The sequence below is a fragment of the Scomber scombrus genome, chromosome 2, assembly GCF_963691925.1.
Source record: "Scomber scombrus chromosome 2, fScoSco1.1, whole genome shotgun sequence".
Lineage (NCBI taxonomy): Eukaryota > Metazoa > Chordata > Actinopteri > Scombriformes > Scombridae > Scomber > Scomber scombrus.
Window position 1 is genome coordinate 15,047,577 of NC_084971.1, and position 24,528 is coordinate 15,072,104.

General features: G+C 38.3%; 1 protein-coding gene across 1 annotated transcript; it reads right to left on the reverse strand.

Moving 5' to 3' along the window:
• Nucleotides 1–10: 10 nt before the first annotated feature.
• On the reverse strand, nt 11–23,115 carry pik3r5 (phosphoinositide-3-kinase, regulatory subunit 5). The gene is made up of 18 exons (XM_062437895.1): nt 22,853–23,115; nt 13,954–14,069; nt 9,882–9,997; nt 9,691–9,759; nt 8,775–8,913; nt 8,003–8,072; nt 6,917–7,091; nt 6,352–6,520; nt 6,176–6,244; nt 4,875–5,776; nt 4,596–4,703; nt 4,254–4,385; nt 4,012–4,105; nt 3,470–3,546; nt 2,873–2,966; nt 2,474–2,556; nt 1,814–1,929; nt 11–1,499 (listed from the first exon to the last, which is right to left on the reverse strand). The coding sequence occupies exons 2-18, from the start codon at nt 14,051–14,053 to the stop codon at nt 1,349–1,351; spliced, it is 2,664 nt and encodes an 887-aa protein (XP_062293879.1). The 5' UTR covers nt 14,054–14,069; nt 22,853–23,115; the 3' UTR covers nt 11–1,348.
• Between the last annotated feature and the right edge of the window lie 1,413 nt (nt 23,116–24,528).

Sequence of the window (24,528 nt, forward strand, 5' to 3'; positions counted from 1 at the left end):
ATCAATAGTGTGAATGATTGACATAGAATTAGAAAATTAATATTTAATTTGCAATATTTTCACCAGAAAAGGCATGTAGGTAGAGAGAATCTATCTGAACATTAAAGTACCTTAATATTCCTATAAGTCATTCACTCAAATGTTCAAGTGCTTCTTTTACAAATGCAGTGCTACTATTACAGTCTCAGTCAGGTGATCAGGATATCTTCCCTTTACAGCAACAAAACAAAAACACATTTTTTAAAAATGTCATTGTTACAGTATGCATACAGTGTACAGCATACAGTATGCCAAGTGCAATAAATCAGGAAGAAGTGCTTTTGAATGTATTTGTAGCACCAAAATGGCAAATTTGTATTTTCCATCTGTTCCTTCAGTTTTCAACGTAAAAATATTATTTACACATTAAGTTATATAACAGTCATTATAAAAAATATTACAAACTCAAGACTGTTAAATTAATCTTTACTTCAACTGAATTCAACTTGAATATCAACAGAGCCCCCTGCTGCTCATATTTATTATTCCAGTTAAACAGTGGATTCATTTTAACTCCTTAGGATAAATGTTATCACTAAAAGCACATTTATAATAGACACACAACAAGTTATAGTATGCAATACAATACTTCATAAACATAGTATTTACAATTTAAATCCATAGTGTCCATAGTCTGATAATAACCCCTAATGGAGCCGTTACATAGTACAGTCTGGCCAACAGATGTCAAAATACCACCAGGTCCTCCATGTCCATGTAGGCTGATTCAGAGCAAACTGAGACTTTGATTCCAAGATGATTTCTACATTTTTACATCCATTTCTCTGTCTATTACAACATATTTGTCTTGCCAGTTTGGATGCCATCTTGCTTGAGCCTCTGCAGATTCGACCTGTATGACCAGCTTACATTCTGCTGTTACTGTGGGTAAGGCCACTTCCCTGCCAAAAAGAATAGAAGAACTGAAACCTGAAAGCCGAAACTTGTTTCCTACACAGCAGTGAATAATTGCTTTATACAGAGGAAGCTGAACTCAGCATCATTAGAGCTATTGTATCTCCAGTAGTTCTTTGTGTGTCCGGTCCGAACGATCACAGGCCAGCCTGGTCTGCAGTTTCCTCTTCACCTTCTCTGATTAAGTCCTTCTGTTTTCCAACAGTTGCGTGCCACGGACATTTGAGCACACCAATGTGAACAAAACCACGGCAGCTTTAAGGCTCCAGGCAGAAATGAAAAAACTACATGTCCTATGCACACTTCCTCTGCAGTCAGTCAGTCAGAGCATTGGAAGCTCTTACGATATGCACAGTCTTTCTGTTCAAACCACCTGTACCAGAATCCAGTAGTCTCAGGGAAGTGCCCCACTGAAAGTGACTATGGGCAGGCAGAGGAGGGAGCAGAAGGTTGGGTTGAGAGGCTGGATTTGGGCGGAGGTCCGGGCTTTTCTTAGCCTCCAGTCAGAGGTGCTGTCAGGTTTATAGCACACTGATATTTCACACCTATAAAGGACAGACAGAGACACATAGGTGAGATTCACAACACAGTTGTGGGCAGATGGTGTAAATATGTGTGCATTCTATTCATATACGTTTCCTGAGACTGGGTTGTGACTTCTGACATAAGATACTCAATTCACTTTATAAAGAAGTTAAGAAAGTATATGAGTCGGTTTAGGGGGGCTACCAACACTTGACAGAACAATTCATTTTCTTGGAGAGATTAAATAGTTGGCGGTGTAGTGTACCACAGCTTTTCCAGACTTTGTTAATGTATACATTCAATTCCTGTGTGTGTTGTGTGTCTTTTACTTTACCTGGTGACACTTTGCAGTATTTTTTTTTCATCTTGGTCCAGACATACAGCAAAGGTTGTGTTTTCAGCACCGCTGACCTGCACCTTGTCCACTTTCACCTCTGTCATGCTCAGCTGCTATAAATTGAAGGACCACAGAAAAGTAAATATATTGCACCTAAAATTATTGATTATTTGCATACCATTTGATGTGATATTCATATTCATTGTTTGAGTTATTTGTTTTGTTTTGTTTTTTTCTTCTTTTTGGCCCTGAGTTGTAAAGAGAGCCTTGACCTGAAAATCAATAACATACATAGGTCGACATTTTGCTGAGATGCACAATGATTAACAAATCAATGATCCAAATCTAAATGAGGTTTAGAGATTACGCTACAATGTTGAGCAAATTATATTACTGCAAAAACACACACAAGCACAACAGATGTGACTCCTGGCTGTGTTGTGGCTTTTTGTTCTATCACTGTCTGTTTAAAAAAAACTTTCATCTCAGTACACGTGAGCTGAGAGATTCAGTAGAGCTGAGTTTAAGATGCTAACTATGGTGTATCAAGATCGCCATCTTCAAATAGAGAAGATGTTGTTTGTGAAAGTGTGCTGCTGCAGCGCTTTTTTATATCCCACAAACCACAGAGATAGACTGATGTAACATCTAGCTCACCTGGTTGTATCCCTTCTTGCTTTTACCGTTCTGTCTCTTCAGGACCTCAGTCATCGTGAGCTGCAGGCACTCCATCTTCGAGTCTGACAGAGATCGTTTTAATTTAAATATGAATACAAATACACATCTGACAGAAATTGATTCATCATTGTCTAATACAGGTATAAACAGGAAAATATCAAGGAATTTGTATTTAACATTAGCTGGAGCAGTCATATGCTCTACACAGTACTATAAGTTTAGTGATTAATTTAAATTTACCACAATCAAAATTCAGTCTATGTGAAAAAAATTGACTTACACCTCCAGACAGCTTATGTGTACTAAACGTTTAGCACTATCTGAAACATGTCAGTGACTCAGTATCATGTATTATAATGGCGAGAGGCAGCAGCATACCTAGTTCCTCGGGATTCTTGCACGCTTTGGTTAAGTTTATAGAAGTACAGACTTTGGTTTCTCTTTTCCACTGGCTTCTCCCACTAATCACCACCTGAATGAGATAGGCAGGGAGGATAAGTTTACTTCTCTTGCTATCTTGGTAAAACAATCAAATATTGGAAAATGAGGAAAAAATATAATTATTATGATTGAAGTCCACCTACAGAAATTTTTAATTTGGTACAGTATTAAAATCTGAGGAATTGTATCTAATGACAGATAGATAACAGATTGGGACCAATTATAACATCAGTAAACAGTGTCATTATACCACTATGGGCAGTTTATAGCACAGGGACAACAGAGGCAAAAGTTCTAGCTTTGTCAGGACAGGGCACTCATTGTTTTTTCTTTTTTTAGCAGCCTTTGTGTTTTGTCACAAAATTGTAATGTGTCATTTCCTTTGGATGAAGTGGCCATAACTGAGTACCAATTGAATTTCAGAGAATTGACAAGACACTTGCCACAAGATGGTGTATTTATAAATACAATTGTTTTTAAATGCAGCTTTCGGACACACATTTTGGCAGTAAACAGATTTAAATAGCATCTTACCCTGTTGTACACCACGTCCAACATTAGAGGAACTGCTTCTCGGTCACCATCAATACCAAACCGTTTACTGGCAGCACCTACACAATGAGAAAAAAAACACACACACACACACACACACATATTCACATAAGTGATCCATGTGATCCACATTTTTACAGATAGCAACCAGGGTAGAAACTGGATAATCTTGGTGTGGAGAACATTGTGAGTAATGGAATAAAGCAAAGTCATTTCCACAGTAATAAACAGGGTTGTTCATGTAGATGAGGGGTACACAGCCTTCACTGAAGTTTTACTTCTCCAAGGAAATTAAAAATCAGAAGTGGGGTTGGTGGTGACGTTGTGAAACCAGAAAAGTAGAAGTAAACTGAATCATGATATAGAAATAGCAGATGTTCCTCAACCATAAATTTAGTGGAGTCTCAACCTCATAATAACTCATGATGCATTTTACTGCACGGAAATTAGGGAGGATTCTATTTATTGTGGCACGGTTGCTAGGATTTGTGTGCATGTTTGGTATGTGTGTTCATTACACTCACCCATGGCCTTGATGGCTCTTGTTCCTGCGGTGTGACCCAACTCTAGGGAGTGGACGAACACTTCAGTCCTCCTTTCTCCACAAGCTAATGTCAGCTACAATACAAAGATCCTCAGTCACTAATTTTGTTTGTAATAGAGTTTCATAACTTATGACAAATATTTATATTTCTATTCCATATATTAGTCCTTGGGGAAAACAAAATAGTCAAATGTTTGTCTTTTGTGTCAAAGTTTGTCTGACCTCAGCCTGATAGAGCTGGATCAGAGCTGGCCGGGCAGCATGGCGGCAGTAATACAGGACCAATTCAGCCAGGATGGGTAGACGGTGTTCATATGAACCATCATATGAGTCTGACTCCGTCTTTGAGGTTTGCTGCAGAACAACAAAATGTAAAACTTAATATAAATATAGAGTTAAATTATATATTTAGGTATAACCTAAACAAAAAAATGGACATTGTTAAAACTGTTAACAATTCTCTGGAGAACATATTGGTTGAGAAACTGAAGGTTGGTCACGTTCTAAATGTGTGCGCTAGACTTTTGGATTATGTTTGGTTAGGCTATGTAGTTCCGGTTGTACCTGGCAGACGACGTTGGTAGGCAAGTTAAGCAGGGTAAGGGTGTTTCTTTCGTACCAAGGGTCCAACATACCAAGGAGATGGGCAATGTCGTTTGTACTGTCCCCATCCTGCTTGAGCAAAAGCAACCATTACAAACAAATACTGGAATTTTCATATGGGATATTGGTCTTTTGTTGGTATGTCACAATTTGGCCTTTTTTTACTCTAAACAACTGTACAACTCAGCTTAGGAAATACAGTGTTATAAACAAGTTTGGTTGGAGTATTTTTACACTCACACTAGACAGGGCTGCTCCTTTTAGAGTTCCAGTTTGAACAACAGGACTGGGAGACCTCAGACCCCCTGGCCCTGTAGCTGGGTCCCTTTTCACAGGCACAAAGTAGAACTGAATATTGAAGGCCCTGCTGAGACGTGGACATGCACTCTCCTTTCTTCTCAGGCTACTGTAGGCCCGGGCCACTTTCCCTGCTACATGATCAGCGCCAAACACAACCACCCTCAGTGTAGTATTCTTACTGTCCTCATCGCTGCTGAGAATAGGCCTCCTTCTGAAGCAAACATGTCTGAGAGTCTGACTTTGTGGATTCAGTGGGGGCTCAGGACTACGCAAGAGGACTTGCTGGGGTAGAGAATTGGAGCGTTGCTCTCGCACCACAGAAAGCTCTTTTGATTCTGTGTTTCCTAAGCTTTTGGCACGATACAGTGACCGAGGGTTCTTGGGTTTTATGAAAAACCGGTACAAGTGCTGGCTGAGACGAGCTGCAGCTTTGGCAGACTTTGGTGAATGTTTTTCAGCAACAGGAGAGGAACTGATATAGTCATCAGAATCATCAAAGTAGTCACTATCAACTCCAGAAGTGACAGAGTAGAGAGATGAAGCGTAGGACTCTGAGGCTACAGACATGGTGGAGAACATGGAGTCTTTAGAGGCAGTGGACACAGAGGAAATGGTGGAGAAAGTAGAAGCACGATGGTTGACGCTGCAGACATTAGGAACAATTGACATTGAAGGCAGTTCTTCTCCGTGTTCCTCCTCTTCATTGTCTTCCTCCTCCACCTCCTCCTGCTCCTCTTCTTCATCATCCTCATCATCATCAATCTCGACACTGTCCTCCTCCTCAGCATGCCCATTACTGATCAGTTTGTCAGACTCATGCTCCAAAAGGGTGTTCAGAACATCTGAAGGAATCAAAACAAACAAATATCAATCACATTCAACAATCAATACGCAGACCAAAAGCTATGTGAGGGTAAGGAAGGAGCTTAAAATGTATATTTGAAATATCTTTCTTGCAGCAAAGGTTGAGGTCACAGGATGAAAAAAAGAAACAAAAAGCTACTCAAATAAATGAAATATGCATTGTATTAAAATTGGGTAAACTGTATAAACTTGTGGCTTCTTGAAATCCTGTCACTGTGTTTTATTTCTCCAGTCTGGTTTTATGCTACTGAATACTGTATATGTGCAAATAAACAAACTAATTAATAAATGAATTTAGTGAATATTCAACAGCTCAAAACAAAAAGATAATTCCTGTATATGTATATGAATCAGTAAAGTGTCACTGAATGATTTACCAAAGTTATCCTTTTCCCAATGAAACATGTGACACTTGGCGGTAGGGAGTGGTAGCGTCTGTAGCATTCCTAAGAGCAAACACAGAAAAAGAGCCCATCAGAGCAATATTAACTAGAAACTGGTATATCAACATCAAGCACTGTGTTTAAATACCCCATAAAACCTGCCGTCTTACCATCAGACTTTCGCCCATTGGATGCAGGGATTCTCAGCCTCTCCCTCAGTTTCTCCAGTCCCTGGATCACATGACTGCGGCCCTTTAGAGGGTCACTCATGGCAGCGGCTGTCTCTAAGAAATTGCTTACCATGGAGTAGATCTCCCCCAATTCATTCACGCTTTTTGTCTGCAAAGAATATTTTATGATTTAGTATTGCAAAGATAAAGGTCCTGACACATGACTCATGTATTGTTATTACCCACTTTATTGGTTTGAGTAAACTTCTTTAAATATATAATGCAGCTTCCGGCTTACAGCAAATATATAGTATTGCTGCATATTTCATTGGTATTACTTACATGGTACTATAATGCAAAGTCTTTTGCAGTTCAGTCATTTTGAATGCATACAAACAAGAGAAACAGGTCAGATTTATTTTTAAACTCATATCTGTATTGATTCCATAATGTAACGCCATACCACAAAGAAACTTTAACACAAAATTATATTAAAAAATATCCTTTAATTGTCTTTGAGAACTATTAACAAATTATAGTCATAGTCCATAGCTTCAGAACATACCTGCAGGGCTCTGTGGATACTGTGGAGAGGGTACTTGGTGCTTAGTGTGGACTGGAAAGCATGTTTGATCAGGGTAATGTAGGTCTCTTGCTGTGAGTGCTGAATGCGACTAAGCTGCTCAGCCACTGAGAGAAAGTCAGCGGGAATCTCACCCGGGTTCATCAGCAGCACAGTCCTGCAGCCAGCAGACAAATGGTGTCAGTGGTAATGTGTGAACTATGTACTACACAAATTTGTATGTAAGAGAGAGTAAACAGGATGACATGGTAATCGTGGCAGTGGTGAGGGCAGTTAGGTGGAAGAGGGGACTAAAAGGGACTTTCTAGGTCATGAGTAAGCTCAAGATAAAGATTTCTTGAAATTCTCAGCACTAACATACATTTAAAATAAAATGTATTCTCTGTAATAGACCCATCCAATAGGAGTAGTGGGCAGCCAGGCGGAGACCAACTCCAGTTCTTTTTGTCAGTGCACTGTGTTCAGCAGCACTAACAGGAATATAGACCCTAATATACTGTACATGTCTTTGATGTCTTTGATGATAATGAACCTAAGCAGCTAACTGTCTAAGTAGTATAACTCAGCTTATTTGAACACACTGAGTGCTGTTTTTCTTTTTACTTTGGAAGGATGGTAATCAGATAAACTTACTGTGAACCACCGATATGTATTTAAAAAAAGCAAAACGGCCTATTTTAACAAGAAAGCAGAAGGAACGTGAGTGCAGAGGCAACACAAAGTCTGAACCAGACTGAAAACAGATGGTTATGAATACACAGCTCTTAAAAAGGTAGAAACAAGTTCTCTGCGGTGCACTCATATAGTATTGGTCTGAATATCAGCAGTTTTTAGGTAAAGATGCACTGGCTAAGTCACACTTGAAATGTGAGAAATGTAACAGTTGTTCATGGTATAACACAATAATTGTATATATACAGTATAATCTATAGTCTATAGAAAGTATACAAAACCTCACATAGCTGATTACACATTACATACAGTAATGTCACCTCTGCAGGCAATAACAAATTGCTTTGTCACAGCGTATGAACCGTTTCAGTGAGCACAGATGTTGTGTGGACTTACATGGTCTTGGAACACTGACTGGAGCTGTTGAGGCCCTGCTCTTCTCTCACCAGTCTCTGAAAGGAAATCCCTTTGAGAAAAATAGAAAAAACAGGACAGTATTATATCTCTCAGTGGGTTTTTACTTTTAGACAAGACAGGAACACAGTTTTATTCATTGATGTCCTGCTGGACTAGTTGCACATAGATGAAGAACACATGTTCTGCTGTTGGCCACTGAGCAGGGCTGATGGACAGAGGAAATCAGAGCTGTTTTTGAAGTAGCTTGTTGTGTTCAGAAATGTCTTCACTTACTAAACAAGTAGACGACTAGAATCTACTAATACCCATATCAAAAAGCGCCTTAAACTCTGTCTTCATGTCTGTCTCATTCATTCAGTTATTTCAAATGTTTTCATTCAGTCTGTTGATGTGTTCATAGCACTTCCTTTGACCCTTACAGTAAATTTCAGGCTAGGTGTTCGCATGTGGCTTCTGCTTTTTTTCTAAATACCTAAACTACATCCGCTTTTAAATAATGTTGTATTAGTTTTAAAAAGTGCCCAGTTCAACCTGAAGTCTCATCGTATTCTTGTCATATGCTGTGATGTGAACAGTGTCCCCAGGTACATCCTGAATGCATTACTTTGACTGGCCACAGGGGGGAAGCAAGTACAAGGCTCGGAAAAAACAGCGAGAAAAGTCTGAAGAATGTTTGTGATTCCAGAAAGACAGAGATGTAGACAGAGAGAGTGGACCTTAAACAGAATCAAACCATCTACTCTATATCTACCTGGGGCCTTGATCTCCAGCTGTAGTGTGGAGAGGAGGTTCTTACACACACTGCAGTACGGCTCAGGCCAAGTGAGGAAGCAGCGAAATACCTCAATAGCTTCCTCCAGCAGCTCTGTGTCTGGAGGACAGTATGGTGTCTGCAACCAAAGCACAAACCAGGTACTTTATTTCAGCAGGGTTCTTTTTAGATGCAGCAATACCTGTTTAAAGTGCACGAGGGTTACATTTCTTATATGTTTGGTGGACAGTTATGTACTGTCTGTGATGCAATCCACATGAGCAACATGATGATGTGATAACTTGTTAATGTGACAAATTACAACTATTTAGTACAATAACAGGCATTTGTAACATCACAAGAGATGTATTATGATTTTACTTGTTGTAATATGATTTGTTTATTATTACATTGCTGCTTAATCTTAATATCATAATCAGTTAAAAACATGTTACATAGATTATATTGATTTAGTGTATGCAATGTATCACTATCAAATGTTGTATTACAGGCTTTATGACAAACAACCACAGTTGTCAGTTCCTGAAATACGGAATCATGCCTGTCTACATTTAGTGTTGGATCTGGCAATCCAATTCTGTTTTTTCTTTACTTCCAACCTCTCTAATTTGTAATTAATAAATTAATCCAAATGTTTTGTGTACTGTTACTGGACAACTTGATGTTTAGGAATATTAATTCAAATCAGTTTGACTGAAAAACAGAGGCAGTGTTCATGAATCCCATTGTTCTCATCAAGCTTTTGTCACAGCAACACCTCAAACAAGCGTCATTGTGGTTTTAAATGAGGAACCAACTGGCCTTTGGAGTAAAGAGTGCTTTTACACATCTGGAACAATGGTACTGAGAGGTGACGAAAGGTTCAAGTGTTTAATAACATAAAAACAATTTGTACCTGAAGTAGTGTGGAGGAAAACATGATAGCGAGGGGAGCCACCAGCTCATACTGACACTGCTCCTGAACCTGAACACACATTAAGAGAGAAACAGAGGAGTATATGTATAGGATCAAAATTCACAAATTTGGTCAATGTTTGAACAGCAAAACAATATGTTCTCTTTCGCCATAACCTTTTTCGTTCTCACCTCTTTGGTCTTTCTGATAATCTGTTGCAAGAGGATAAGGAAATTCTCCGGGTCCCTCTTCACCAGCTCCTCCAGGCTCCAGCGGTTCATTGACTGACCCGCCGAGCACATCAGTACTGAAACACAGCACAGGTGGATTCATATAAGTACTGTTCATGTTCAAAATACACTGATAGCCCCACATTAAATGTAGGAGATACAAAAGTTGCATGTTCCACCCCAGAAAGGCTTACACTTTGAGGGAAAGCAAACACAAAACATTCCTGAAAGCAGAAGAACTTACTTTAGCCCTGATTTTACTGCTAAAGCCTTTTAAAAAATATTTATAATTATATAAAAAGGTGTAAAATATATTAATATAAAAAATATATAATTATGTGTATTTCCGTGCCACTCAGCATGCGTTGACAGACACATCAGTGGGTTGAATAGATTAAAGGACTAAACTACTTAAACGACTATACACATGCAGATTATATTATTAAGCATGTCATGCACTGTATATATGGTTAGTCCACCGATCAAGACATGTTTTCTTTTTGTACTCCATTTCTCCATTCCTCTCCATGATAGACCACAGGCACAACTCACAATGATGCATTACAGTTAAGTTTCACCCTGAGCTGTTTCCTATTGTTGCAGACTAGTAACAAGTGAGTGTCTTGAAACTCTCACAGGATAAACTGAAAGACAAAACCAGTACCACAGTTTTTTGTGTGTACTTGTATGTGGCCCACAATTTAAAAATACATCACTAGCTACGGTTATAACACTACATGTGGCAAGTGTAGATTCTGACCTCAGCAGAACTATAAAAAACCTGATCAAGAAAACCATAAAACAAAAATGTCACACGAAACAAACAACTAAAACAGGCGTAGAAAACTGACACAGACTGCACAAACAAGCATAGAGATTCCTTGAATTCGAAAGAAACTGTCCAAATAAATTAACCCTTCCAGCTCTTTCTTATGCTAATAACATCTTAATGAACCTCAAGTTGACTGCTCGTCTCACATCTCGATTTCATGTCCAATGAACATGCAATTAAGCAGCATTTTACAGCATATTACCACAGCAAAGATATTTCCATAAACAACTGCACAACAATGTTAAACTTTAATTGTTCATATGGAGCATGCCACTCTTATTGTAAAATCAGAGCCTATAGCAATGAAAGTGCATCTAATACCACCATATAAAACACTACATTAATGAGGTGTGTGTCAGACAATCTTGTCTTTGGGTTTGAGAATGTTATGAACCAATGCAAAGCCTGTGGGCTTTTAATGCCTGTAACTGTCAGTGCTGCTGTACTTCAAGGGTGTGTTTTATTACCGTATGTTCAATGCCATGTTTCAGTAAGGATTTTTGTTTATGTACAAATCTGGCAGGATGAATTTCCTGTTGTAACAGATTTAATAAATAATTTGTATCCTCCCCAAAATGACTTGTTTTGGTAATAAAACATAAAATAAAGTTAAAGTGAAATTTGCATGAATTGGTGATAACCAGACTCACTGCTCATTACTGATGAAGTCATACAGCAAGGTAAAGGTAAGTAAGTAAGTAAACTCACTGGATACTTTTCCATTCATTGCCAAAGGGTTGAGAGGGTGATGTTTCACTGAGCTCTGATTGAAAGTTTTCTATTACAGTGTGAAATGGAGAAATTACTTAAAATGACGGGTGAGAGCTGTGTGTACAGTATCTAAAACCGCACTCACAAAAACAACTGAAAGTGATGGCTGACTCCTCACAAGCACCTTCCTTTCCGTTTGATCCCTCTGTCTCAACGCATCAACGAGTGCATCACTAAGGAGTTCAGTTTCCAAAGAAATGTCACACATCAGCAGTTGTTCAGGATACAGAGAAATGTTTTCTAAGAACTTGTCAGTTTCTCTAGTTATTTGCATCCTGATCGTTATCTAACATCTCTCAAAAGCAGTGTGCTATTTAAAGGTTACACTGTAGGTGTATTTGCATCATGAGTATTTACTGGAGAACACTGCAAGTTCATTCTGGTAAGATGCCAGCGCTGCAAATTAAGCCGCAGGTTTAAAATGATCCTGTTAAGATGTCAGTTTGATTATCTTGATATTTAAGGCGACTGACGAAGTAGTTATATGAAAATTCACATTCTGTAAATGTAATCACATTCATAGACAATATATATCCCTGAAGAGGTGGGGAAGGAACCCAAAAAACAAATCCCAACTTCAGCTATTACACTTTTGTTTTAACGTAAAAATCAAATCATCTCAATGTACACAGATATAAAACCTACAAGATGCTTGTACAGTGTATGTCACTCTGGCAATGATTGTCGTGCGGGAGGCTTTTGCCGATTTGATCTTACGCCTTCTTTTTACACTCTGCACCACAGTAACTCCTGCCGCATGATGCCTCACTCACACACTGTGGTCGGTGCCACCACTTCCTCCCAGCTGTCGTGTCTATTCACACAACTTCCTCCAGCACCCAATAACACATTTCCCCGATGATCCTACGGCAGCAGTGTCATCAACAACAAGCTCAGACTCTTATAGCTCATATGCCCCGTATGCTGGCCGAGTGTCTATCACACTCGGTGCTCGTGTATGAAAATGTGAGAACAAACAACTGCTTTCTGCTTAAGTTGAGCACTGTGATGATAAACTTCGAAATGTGTGTATTGAGGTTGCTGTTCGTAAAAACAGAAAGTAACAGGTTTGACCACCAGCGTGATCAACGTGCTTCTGAGCTGGTTTGGTCTCAATTATTGTAAGTCACCAAGATTACCTTAAATACACAACATATATTTTGATTTAACAAAATTTGCCTAAAAAACAAAAAAAGTTGGCCTGAACTTGGACTAAAGAGTGAATGATGTGATTTTGGTGTGCCTCCAGATAGAGGAACAGATCCCCAACTTCTTAAAAGGCTTTTTAGAAAAAAATGACCACTGATAAGGCACCATGATAAAGGTTTATAAGCATAACTTAATGGCTTACTTAATCATTAATAAATGATCCACTAATGCCTTATAAATCCTTTATCAGTGATTTTTATAATAATTTATAACTGTAAATGTTTCACATTTTCTGGTATGTCATCAGTTATGCAGTTATAAATGGTTATGAATAATTAAGAAAGGGTCAAATGTTTCACACTTTCTGATAAATCATCAGGTCTTGAATGTTACTAATAAAGGGTCAGTGTTTCACAGACTCTAAGTAATCAGGTTTGAAGCAATAAGTCATAAATGAAAATAATTAAAGATGTAGGTAGTAAATGTTAATAAATGGATTTTCATCTAGATGCCCTGCAGCCCTTTCCATAATATCACTGGTTGAACAGTACGTCAGAGTTGTACTCTTAAAGCATTGAATAAAGCAAATGTTATGGTGATATGGTGATTTTTCACAACCTGGCAACCCAAAAATTATGCCTATTAATGGCTTATACATTTTTTTTTAAATAAAGCATTTGTAAATAACATATTCATTTGTACTCAATCCATTAATCTATTCTTATAAACCCTTTATAAAGGCTGGTTTATCAGAAAGTGCAAGCAGATTAACATTGCAAGGTCTTACACATCCAGGCTATAGATCAAGCTTCAAATAACACTGAATCCACAATGCATTTTTCAAATGCCCACGTTTTCCGCACTTCCAATTTGTTATTTGCATATGTTTTAAGTCTCCAATCTGAGATGACGCTGATTCTTTTAGGTTTTGAACAGTTCCGTTCAGAGACACAGAAGATATTGCTCAGCTTTTGTCATTGGCTGAGTAATTCTCCTCTTGACAAGTAAACTGATCTTCATGTGTATCTTTAATAAAACATGGGACAAAATGAATAATGCATTGTAGGTAAGCTTAAAACAAGCCTGTCTCTGTATTAATTAAATTCTCATTTCAGAGATGATAATGTAGATAATTTCTACAGCATTTCAATTAGCATTATTATAGCAATGCAGGGGAGCAATAAGTTGTACATACATGTTTCATTGTCTGCGACTAGTCCCGACTCTCTGCAGCACAACCAAAAACCCCACAGTGATCTTCATTGTTGATATAGCTCTTACCGTTCCAGTGATGCGCTGCTGTGGGGCTTTGTCTAAGCCCATCCAGACACCTATCCAGAGCGTGCTGGATCCTGTCCTCTGTACACGAGGTGTGCTGCATCTTTGCGGCTCAGGTTCTGCAGAGAGACAGTAAAGAGAGCTGATGTTAAGCATCAGAACAAGATACATAACTCTATACCACAATTCATTTATTCTGAATAACATTATCTTCAAAGTCCAAATTCCTTGTATGCATGCATACTAACATGCACACAAACAAATACTCTTTTCTTTTCATGGATAGAATGTGTTATCATGTCTGTTTTGCATGACGGCAAATTAGATGTTAAGTATGAAAATGAGTCCAAGAAGATACACAAACCATAAGGGACATTTCTGAGGGGAAGGAAAAACAGACACAGAGTTGCTTGTATTGCTGTTTTGTTTCCATAGTTCCTTAAACATCACATGCAGTACAAAACATATGATTGGACGCTGTCAGGTCCTGTTACATATTTGGAATATTAAATCGTACAACAACAACCTCTACTTCTAGCCATTAGTTTTGACTTTGCAGATTAAACCATGAAAAACTGGAAGAAGAAATGACAGTTTAACAGCTTTTTTCACACACAAGCCTTATTGAAACTCTTGAGTTGAATAGTACTTAGCAAGCTTCGAAAGCAAAATTCAGCCAAAACAAAACAAGCCCACAATTTTTCACAATATGACTGTAATGATCGGGTAAAAGACAAAAAAAAGCCTCACTGATTTCAGATTTAAAATCTGTATGACCTCTTAGCAAAGTTGTAAAACATAGAGCATGTAGTCAAACGTATCATTCAAGTATGACAATAACACCGTTAGTGCATCATATCTTCACCACTGACTCATTAGGATGTGTTGAACTTCACTTTAAACGTTCTGTTTATCGGTGCATTTGACTGGGACAACCCAGGTGTGGCCATTTGTTTCAGTTCTGTTATGAGCATGTCTCATCTTAAGCTGTACGCATAATGAGATACCAGGGACGTCCCATCAGTAACTTTAAGAGCTGAAAGTCAGATTTATAAATCGTGCTGTCTTTGTGCTAGATAAACAACATTCTCAGTGACAGGTGCTTAATGACTCAGTTTGAAAGCCGAGACCCTAACCAAAACCAAAAAAACAACCAAAGTTGCTTTTCTAACCAAGTGAACTGTTTCAATAAAAACAGATGGTGCAGTAGTTACCATTCTTAACTGATAAATACAGCATTGCATAATCTATGAATAGTGTCTCATTTTTCCTCAATTTTTTTTTGAGTAATGACTTATCTTTATATTCTTTTTGGAAAAGAATGTCCCTAGTTGTTGGGGTGGGTTTTTGGGTGAGAATTTAATTTTATGACATTGTTCATTTCACAAAAACTTGGATGAGTGGGAAGAGGCATTTGGCCTGTGATTAGATAAAAGATGAGATGAACTTAAACTTAAAGGCTGGACCATGAAATATGAATACATGTATTGGAAACTGCTTGGGTAACATCTAAGTCAATGGGATATATTAACAAACAAAACTACATTATTATAACATCTCTCATGTATTTGAATGTACGTAAAAAACACTGCACATATCTTTGAATTTTGGATTTGATCTGGAAGTAATGATGGAAGTAAAATTATGAAAGTGACAATGTGTAGGATTGAATTATTTTATGTTGCTGCTTGATATATATTCAAAGCCTTTTCTTGCCTCATGTTGGAGTTTATCACGGAAATGCATTGAGTATGCACAAATACTGGGAAACATCTAAATTTGAGAAGCAGAACAAATGCTTCCCCAAAGAAAAGAGGACAAAGCTTTTTAAAGATTTGCCATTTTAGAACATCAGTAGCTATATATGTCTGTGAATAAATAAGCTCAAAAACTTAATTACATTTTCCTTTTAGCTATATTATTCATATTTTCATCATATCATTCATATTTTCATCATATCAATGTGAGATAAATGTACTTTTTATGGGCTTTTATGTCTTCATGAAAAAAAGCATTGTCTGTGTTTGTTACTGGTCATAATATTCATCATATTGAAAATATAAGTATGTTGAGGTTGTGCAACTCTTTTGTATATACCACCGATTGTATCTCTAAAACGTTTTTTTTATTTTTATGTATCAATAAAATCTGTAACAAGAGTAAGTTACAGAATGAGGTCAGCACACACACAAAAATGAGCAATGACATCAAACACCAAACTCCTTTTGCTTGATTACATCTTCTCAAAATTTCCACAGAGAGTGTGACAAATTCCCCATTTCACATACAAGCTAGAAAAAAAAACAAGTCAACAAGTGAAAAGTGTTAATGAATGACTCACTTTCTCTAACACGCGCCCACTCACCTAATAACCCTGCCTGACATACACACTAACACACACACACTTTAAAGCAGTAGTTTGACATTTGGGAGCTACACTTTATGGGCAAGACTGCAGTGCAGTCCTCAGTAAATCCCCTATTCTCTCTCTTTCTCTACCTCAGGATTTTCTTTCTCTCCTGCAACTCTTGCCAATTAGCTTATAGAATCTTAATTAAAGCGTGTTGCCTATTTGTCTTCTGAGACAATATTTGTGTTATTCACAATAACCACAACACATTAACATTATACCTGTACAAACACATAAGTGTAAAATGATATGTGCCAAACTGTTTCTTGATTTGGAGAATCATGAAGTCTTTGCTGGTTGCCTGTTAACCTCATTTTTACAGATTTTGTTATCTTTTTGACAGAGTCAGGCTTGCAGTTTCTCCTTGATTCCAGTCTTCATGTTAAGGTAAGCTAAACTGGCAATAACCCTTTTATCTAATCTCATGAACAAAGAGAAAAAGTATATTCACCAAAATGTACAACTATTCCTTTGGAGGCATGCCAACCTAAAAGTCAGCATAGAAAGGGGGCACTAGCTACACAACACACAAACATAAAATGTGTGTTACATGTTTTACACAAACAGTTGTCCATATATCACACACATGCACACGTATGTACACACTACCGACACTGTACTAACATCTGACCCATGTCCTCATAAATATCACCGGTGGAGAAGTGGGGCAGGAAGCTCATGTAAATCCAAGTTCAGGAGGCCAGAGGAATGAAGCTCAATTATCCCCCACTAGTTCCCTGCTTTTCTTACATTTACCATTCAATAACAATACCAGCAGCTCCAGATCTAAACAATACATCCACGTAGCCCTTTTCTCAGCGGTCCCTCCTCCCCAGAGAGGTATTGTGTCTAAGAGGTGTCCTCAGTGGCACGGAGCAGAGGTATAGAGCCCAGCGTGTTGGATACTTGCAAAGGGCTCCGGTCATTGTCAGCAATGCAAAGAGCTGGATGAGAGCCCGGTGAGAGTGGAAGGAACTAATAAGTCAGAGCTGTGATGACTCCTGCATCCAGGATGAGGTTCAATGGAGACATGTAAAGGTAATAAAAGAGGTGAAGAACTTATGAGGTGGCATAATGCAGTGAAAGTAGGCTATTAGAACAGTGAGCTATGGTTGTAATTGAAATTATTAGTAGGAGTAGTAGTAATTGTCCTGTGGACTACCTTAGGTTAGCTTTTCATCATTTTATCTCTTTTGCCTTATTGTGCATTTGTTTGAAGCTGCAAAGGTGTGAAAATTATTTTACTTTCATAGAAAAGTTAGACATTTGACAGCCTTACCTGGTGTAAGAGTAGGTACTTTTTTGTTTGCACTCAAAATTACTATAAAGAATGCGCTTAATTGATTAAATGTTGTGAGCGCAATTACAAGCAGATAAAAAGCTTCAAAATACATCTAAGGCTCCTGTATATTCATTTAATCACGTAAGCAGTTCTATCCGTGAATTTAACTGGCAAAACATCATGCTGAACACTGTAACATATAGTAAGCAAAGCTGTCTGGAATCACTGGTACTGTTACTGGTTGGGATTTTAACAACAAAATTCAATCCCAACTCCAGAGTGTCATCACAGTTGTTTACGTAGATCTCTGCTAAAGTGTTGCAAATGCATGAGTCTGGTGTTACATAAGAGGATGTATGCAGTACATCCCTGAAAGTCAACAAGGTCACTTCCACTTTTTCATGGGTTGCAACTTGCAACAGTCATACAATAACAAGCAGTTTTTTTTGTGCGGTAGCTGAGCAATTTGGAATAATCTCAAAACATGAAATGGGTTTTCACTGAATTTAACATAGAAACTGATCAGATAATTGAAGGAAGAAGGGTTGTGAATATACAAAAAAGTTTATTGATGCAGTGGTTTGATCATCAACGTCTTCAACAGGTAAGCACTCGTGAACAAAAGCAGGTTATATGTACAGACAAACTGACAGCCACACCTACAATTAAGAGAACGCATGACACAAAACAACAACCATTATCATAACATAAAAAGACAGATGTCTTAAAAAGGACCACCGCCATGACTGGTTAATGCCAACAAAGCAAGAAACCATTAATCCTGACGACAGTAAAACCACAGTGAAGCATAGATTCTTGTGAACTCCTCTTAGCATTTCATTTTTTCATTTCCTCTATCGACCACATTGCCAAAATAACATCCCAAACAATCCAGTACACTACATTCTTTCATCCTTGTCTACTTTACCCCTATTAATGATTGCCAAGATCAAGAAAAAAAACCCAAAATTGTCAAAATTATCAGAATTATAATGTTGTAAAATGGTTGGATGATTACTGTGTTGAACACAGATACACACTGACACAGGTAGATGTTTAGGACACTGAATAGTCTTCTCAGATTTCATTATGGCACAATACTGTCTCGGGTTTCCAATGTCACTGCAAGTTATAGTATGTCTACATAGCATAAAAACTAAAACTTTAGAAAAAGTTTAGAAACTAATATGACGAAAAGCCGAAGATAAGAGCTATGAACCCTTAAGGGTGACTTCTCAGATTTAATTTTGTCACAGTAACAATAGTTGTTATCATTGCACCCTATATGCACTCCACAACAAAATGCATTACAAGTCGTTGCCTCATATTATATTCTGTTTATCCACCTCTCTCAGCCCTCTTGCTCCTTGTCTGAAAGTGTTACAAGTATTGACATTTCCCAGACAAACTCCACCTCCACCTGTCTCTTTTTCTCTTTCTCATACTGTCCTAGCTTTCCTCTCCTTCCATCTCTTCACAGGCTGCTCCCCATCTCTCCCACTGATCCCATTACCAACTGCTTCCTTACAGGAAGATAGCTTCCCTGCACAGCTGAGGAAGCAGGTGCCTCCCTATTGTTGTGGTGTGATCGGACTCTCAGATATACTCCCACAGACCATGAAGGAGAGCTTGTGTGTGTATATGTGTGTGTACTGTATGTGTGCCTGTCATTTTTACAGACCCCCCTCCTCTCTGATTGATTGAGTCTGATATTCACATCCAGTCTTCCTCTGCTGGCCGACAGAGCTGATATCCCGCCTCTCTCTCTCTCTCTCTACATTGACCCACTGGATGTGAACTGGTCTCTTATGGCTTTAGGAAACAACAGTGGTCCAACTCCAAAGCTCTACTGTAACTAAGTGCTTCCCTTTAGTTCAAACAACCGCTACCGGTGGGAACTTACAATTCAGACGGAGGGGATCTCTCATGGTGGGTTGCAAACTAACATAACCAGGGCATTCGTTATTTGCTAGTGCCAAGAATTGATGTTTCACAGATGAGCATCAAAGTTCATTCTTGGCCTCGGAAACAGCAGTCTCACCTTAGGGTCAATTTATTAACTATAAAAATGGAGTTTGCCTGCTTGTCATGGAATTATGGATGTTCAAATTTCCATTCTCTCTTAGTACCATAAGTTTCTCCGAGAAGTGAAACTGTTCTGTCAACGGCTGTTTCCAAGGTCAGGAATACCCTTTTTAAAGCCTTGTTTTCTGCATGCCGTGTGATTTGGTATGATGATGATTCCACCCTCATAACAAGTCTAGAATAAAGGTTTTACTGCAACTGTGTAGACGTGATTCAAGAAGGAAGTGTCAGCTTGAAAAATATATATAGATAGGAACAATCTGCCCTTGTGCACTTGACTATGACACCAAACACAAAGCTTATTTTGTCAATTGGAGAACAGAAAGACAGTCTTTATAACTTTTGACCTTCACTTCCTCAATAAACACTGATAAACATATGATGAAACTGACAAATGCAAATATCAGATGCAGTAATATCAGGTTATCACACTTAACTCCAAACAACAACGAGCCAGTGGTGGCTCTGCTACACAAACATCACATTATGTCATCCAGTATAGAATGAGGATGAAGATATCTAATGTAAATGCATGCCCTGTTACATTAGTTTAAGTGTGATATGGGGGAAAACATTTTGTGTACGGTACTTTAAGGATTACATCACTGAATGTTTTTTGTAGTTTCAGGTGGGTTGTGCATGTGCACTGATGCATATTGTTCAGACACACACACACACACACACACACACACACACACACACACACACACACACACACACACACACACACACACACACACACACACACACACACACACACACACACAAACAAGGGTGTTGACCTCAAAGTATGTGGCGTAAAGGTGAAGATGAAGATCTTATTGATAGCGCAGAGACACAGATAGAAGATACAAACAGGAAGCAAAGTTGTGAATAACATACAATGTTGCACTGGGATACTGCAGTCACCTCTGCTAGATGTGACATAAAAAACACAAACATGCACATTGTGACAACCTACAGTCTTCATATCTGATAACTGTGGTAAACAATAAAAGCTGTCAAAGTCTCCCATCTCCAATGTTTTTCAAATCATGTCTGACACATGACTGCTACTCTGACAGTTTTTATTTCTCAACAAGAGGAGATGTTTGTATTCAAGCTGATTGTGAAATTGAAAATTTCTAAGAAGAATACATGATCCCTTCCTGTGGTTGCACAGGAAGAGTCTGTCGTCAGACAGGCAGGATGCAAACATATGGTAATGGTATTTGGCTATGGCCTTCTTAGTCACCAGATCTCAACCCAGCTGAACCCCTATGGGTGATTTTGGGCCAACCTGATGGACAGTGCTCTCCACCAGCATAGGAAACACCAATTGAGGGAATATATTTTGGTGGAATGGTGTTCATCCCTCTAGTAGAGTTCAGAGACTGCAGAATCAATGACAAGGAGCACTGGAGCTGCTCTGGTGGCATAAGGTGGCCAAACAACTAACTAAGACACTTTATGTTGCTTTTTCCTTTAATTTGTCATCTGTCTGTATGTCATGGATCAGCCCTTAAAAAAAAAGTTGCTGTGGTAAATATAAGGCAGTGTATATCATGGCTAGAGATAAGTCAAACCACAATTTACCCAACTTTCAATTTTCAGAATCAAATTTACCCTTTCCCAATCCTTACACATAGTGTATACCCAATTGATGTGGTTTACCTGAGGATACAGTCTTTTGGAAGAAATAATACAAATATTTAGACTGCTGTAGATTTGAGATGTAAATTTGACTGCTGTGAAAGGCAAATCCACATGCCTGAATATTTGTTATGTGCATTGTCAAAACTTGGTCCCAGTTATGTAAATAACAGGATTAACACATCTTTTAATGCTGTGTAATTTACACTACATAATAGTCACCACTCAGAGACTTGAAATCATCCAGTTGACTTGCAATTCATGAGAACTCACTACAAGTAACTTGATTTTAGAACTACTCTGGCAAGACTGGAGATCTGGATTGATTTGAGACTTGACTTGAAACTTGAGCAGAAATAAGAAAGAATATACTTTTTTGTAGTGGGACTAATTTTTAATATCACATTTGCTGAGGGTAGCCATTTCCATTTACCTTTACATCACTGGTTATGACTAAAAGTGATTTTCCAGCACCAGCTCAGCTATTAGAAAAAGCACCAACTGTATGATTGTGGTGCCTATAATCCACATGTGGCTGACAAGTTCAGGCATTGGCTAAGTTGTGTTTCTATGGGTTGGAGCCCTCACAGACCACTGATAGACCGAATGCTTCAGGGACAGTTGCTGTTACTGGATTCTTTGCTTGCATCGCTGGTTGTGGCTTTTCAGTGGCTACAGTTGTTTTTTTAATCTTTACAAATCAATGAAAAACCTAATACAAAGTTAACAGTATGTGTCATTTTATGAAGTTTTATACATTTTTTCATAAACATTTAAATAATCAAATCAATTTCAACTTCACCTGTCCAATAAAACCAACCACTCACTGCAATTGCCTCAACAGCAGCATGGACCCTTCTCATCCTGCAGTTTAAGGCTCTGATTCAGGTATCTCATATCTAACTGGCTTAAATTAAGCCTGACTGGTGAGCACTTTTACATTTCGTTGTACTGGTGACAATGACAATAGAGGATCTATCGATTATTGTTCCCATTTACAGATACAGGCACAGACATTTAAAGCAAGGCACGTCTAGCTGTCTAACACGTGCCTCTGCGTCTCTACTTCCACACTGTTTATTACAAGCATGAATTACATAGAGCATCTGAAAAAAGCAGAAGTTCCCAAACTGCTATCACAGTGGGGGTCTATGAGTTCACAGAGGGACAGCCTTGCCTTTCCCGTCACTGACACTGCCCATCAGCTCCTCTGACAGAAAACACACGCCTAATGTTTTAACACTGCAGAGAAATGATCCGATATTATAATGTTTAAAAAACATTTAAATTAGTCTAAAAAAACAGGTTGACATGTAAGTTGACTCTGACAAAACCAGCTCCAGAGTCCCCAAGATGATAACATACCATCATATCAGTTAGATAAGTAAAAGACAAATGTCCCACAGCTCATCACATAGCTGGCTCCATCTGAGGTCACAGAGCAGGGTGCAGATACCATTCAACTACACTTATTACTGCATCGATTGTCTTACCTGCAGTTTACTGTCCTGCATCCATAGCCTCTGTTCTTGTCTTAAGAGTCCAACACGCCAAAGTATCTCCAGCTCAGAACCACTGCCATTCATTCACCACAAACATCACGGTTTAACAGACAAACCCACATCCTGGGCACGGCAGAACAGTGCAGTGAAACACAGGAGTGAGATCAGTCGTTGTTGCTCTCTGCTGCACTCAAAGACGTCTGTGCCTCACTCACACACCACGGCTCACAAACACAGCAAACAGGAAGTGTATGAGTTAGGTGCATGTGAGTACAATGAGGAAGGCTGCTGGTGTGTGTGTGTGTGTGTGTGTGTGTGTGTGTGTGTGTGTGTGTGTGTGTGTGTGTGTGTGTGTGTGTGTGTGTGTGTGTGTGTGTGTGTGTGTGTGTGAGTGTGGCAGTGTATAGGTGGGACCTGTGTTTGTGTGTGTCTGTTTGTTTCGTGTATGTTTGAGAGGTTGCATGTGGATTTTGAAGGGATGTTGGCCCCTAAAAGGAAGTCATCTGTTTGACGTGTTTGTTTTTATGCTATTCTCACACTTCAGAGTGAAGTGTCTTTGTTCGGGTGCAGTGACTTTGTGCAATATTTTCTAAAGATGGACAAGTATTGGCAGTACTGTATTTTTTGTTGCTGTGCATATACAAAAACAACTTCGAACTTTGAACACCTCAATTACACACTGCAAATAAACAAACAAGATCCATTAACTGTCCTTTAATATTTTGTATCCAGTTGTAATAAAGTACTAACAAACTGTAATATCAATAACAATAATAGACTGTAACAGCAATAATATGCAGTTATTTATGGAAAATATGAAGTAATATAAAGTGTGTTTTTTATATCAATTTGTGTGTAAAATAACTAATAAAATTATCCCTGGTATTTATTTCCACAGAGTTTGTGACGTCCATATTCCTCATCTGCTCTCTTGACATCTTCCTCACTAAGGGAAACACTAATCTTACTTCCCCCTTCTGCTTTGCTTGTCATTTACATTTCATGTATTACAGTGACTGTGAATTCCCCTTCTCTTCAGGGGAGGGAAATGTAGTGGCAAGCCATACAAAACAGTGACAGTAAACACATATAGATAACGTCACTTAGTGCTACAGTGTTTGAACATTATAATTCAAATTCAATTACCTGTTTGTGATAATAATATATAAAATACCGCGATTTAACAAAATTGAAGGCATTAGATGCAATAAATAGTCATTAGATAACATCTTTTTACAGTTTGGAATCAATCTTTTATCATCAAATACATAACATGTATTTCATAACTTAATAACAACTTAAATTATTCAATGTACTTTGCAATTGATGATACAGTATTTGCCAAGTATGAAAATACGAAGTCTCATGATGTAAAAGAGTGAGGTAAAGTATTCATTGTAAGATTCAATTAATTGATCTATCTCAGAGTGTTCAGAAATGTTCAGAAATGTCACTCCTACCGTTCTCTCTTCAGTGACTTGTTGGCAGTTAACATCTTACAATCCACAAGAAGGTCCTCCGATCTTATGCCAGACCTCTAACTTCCAATCAGAAGATAGATGCACTGAGGGATAAAAAAAGAATAAGTTGACAGAAAAAGTGCTGAACAACAGTGAATGCAGAAGACGGAAAAACCAAGCTAGGCTGAGTTTTTTTCTTTTTAAGTC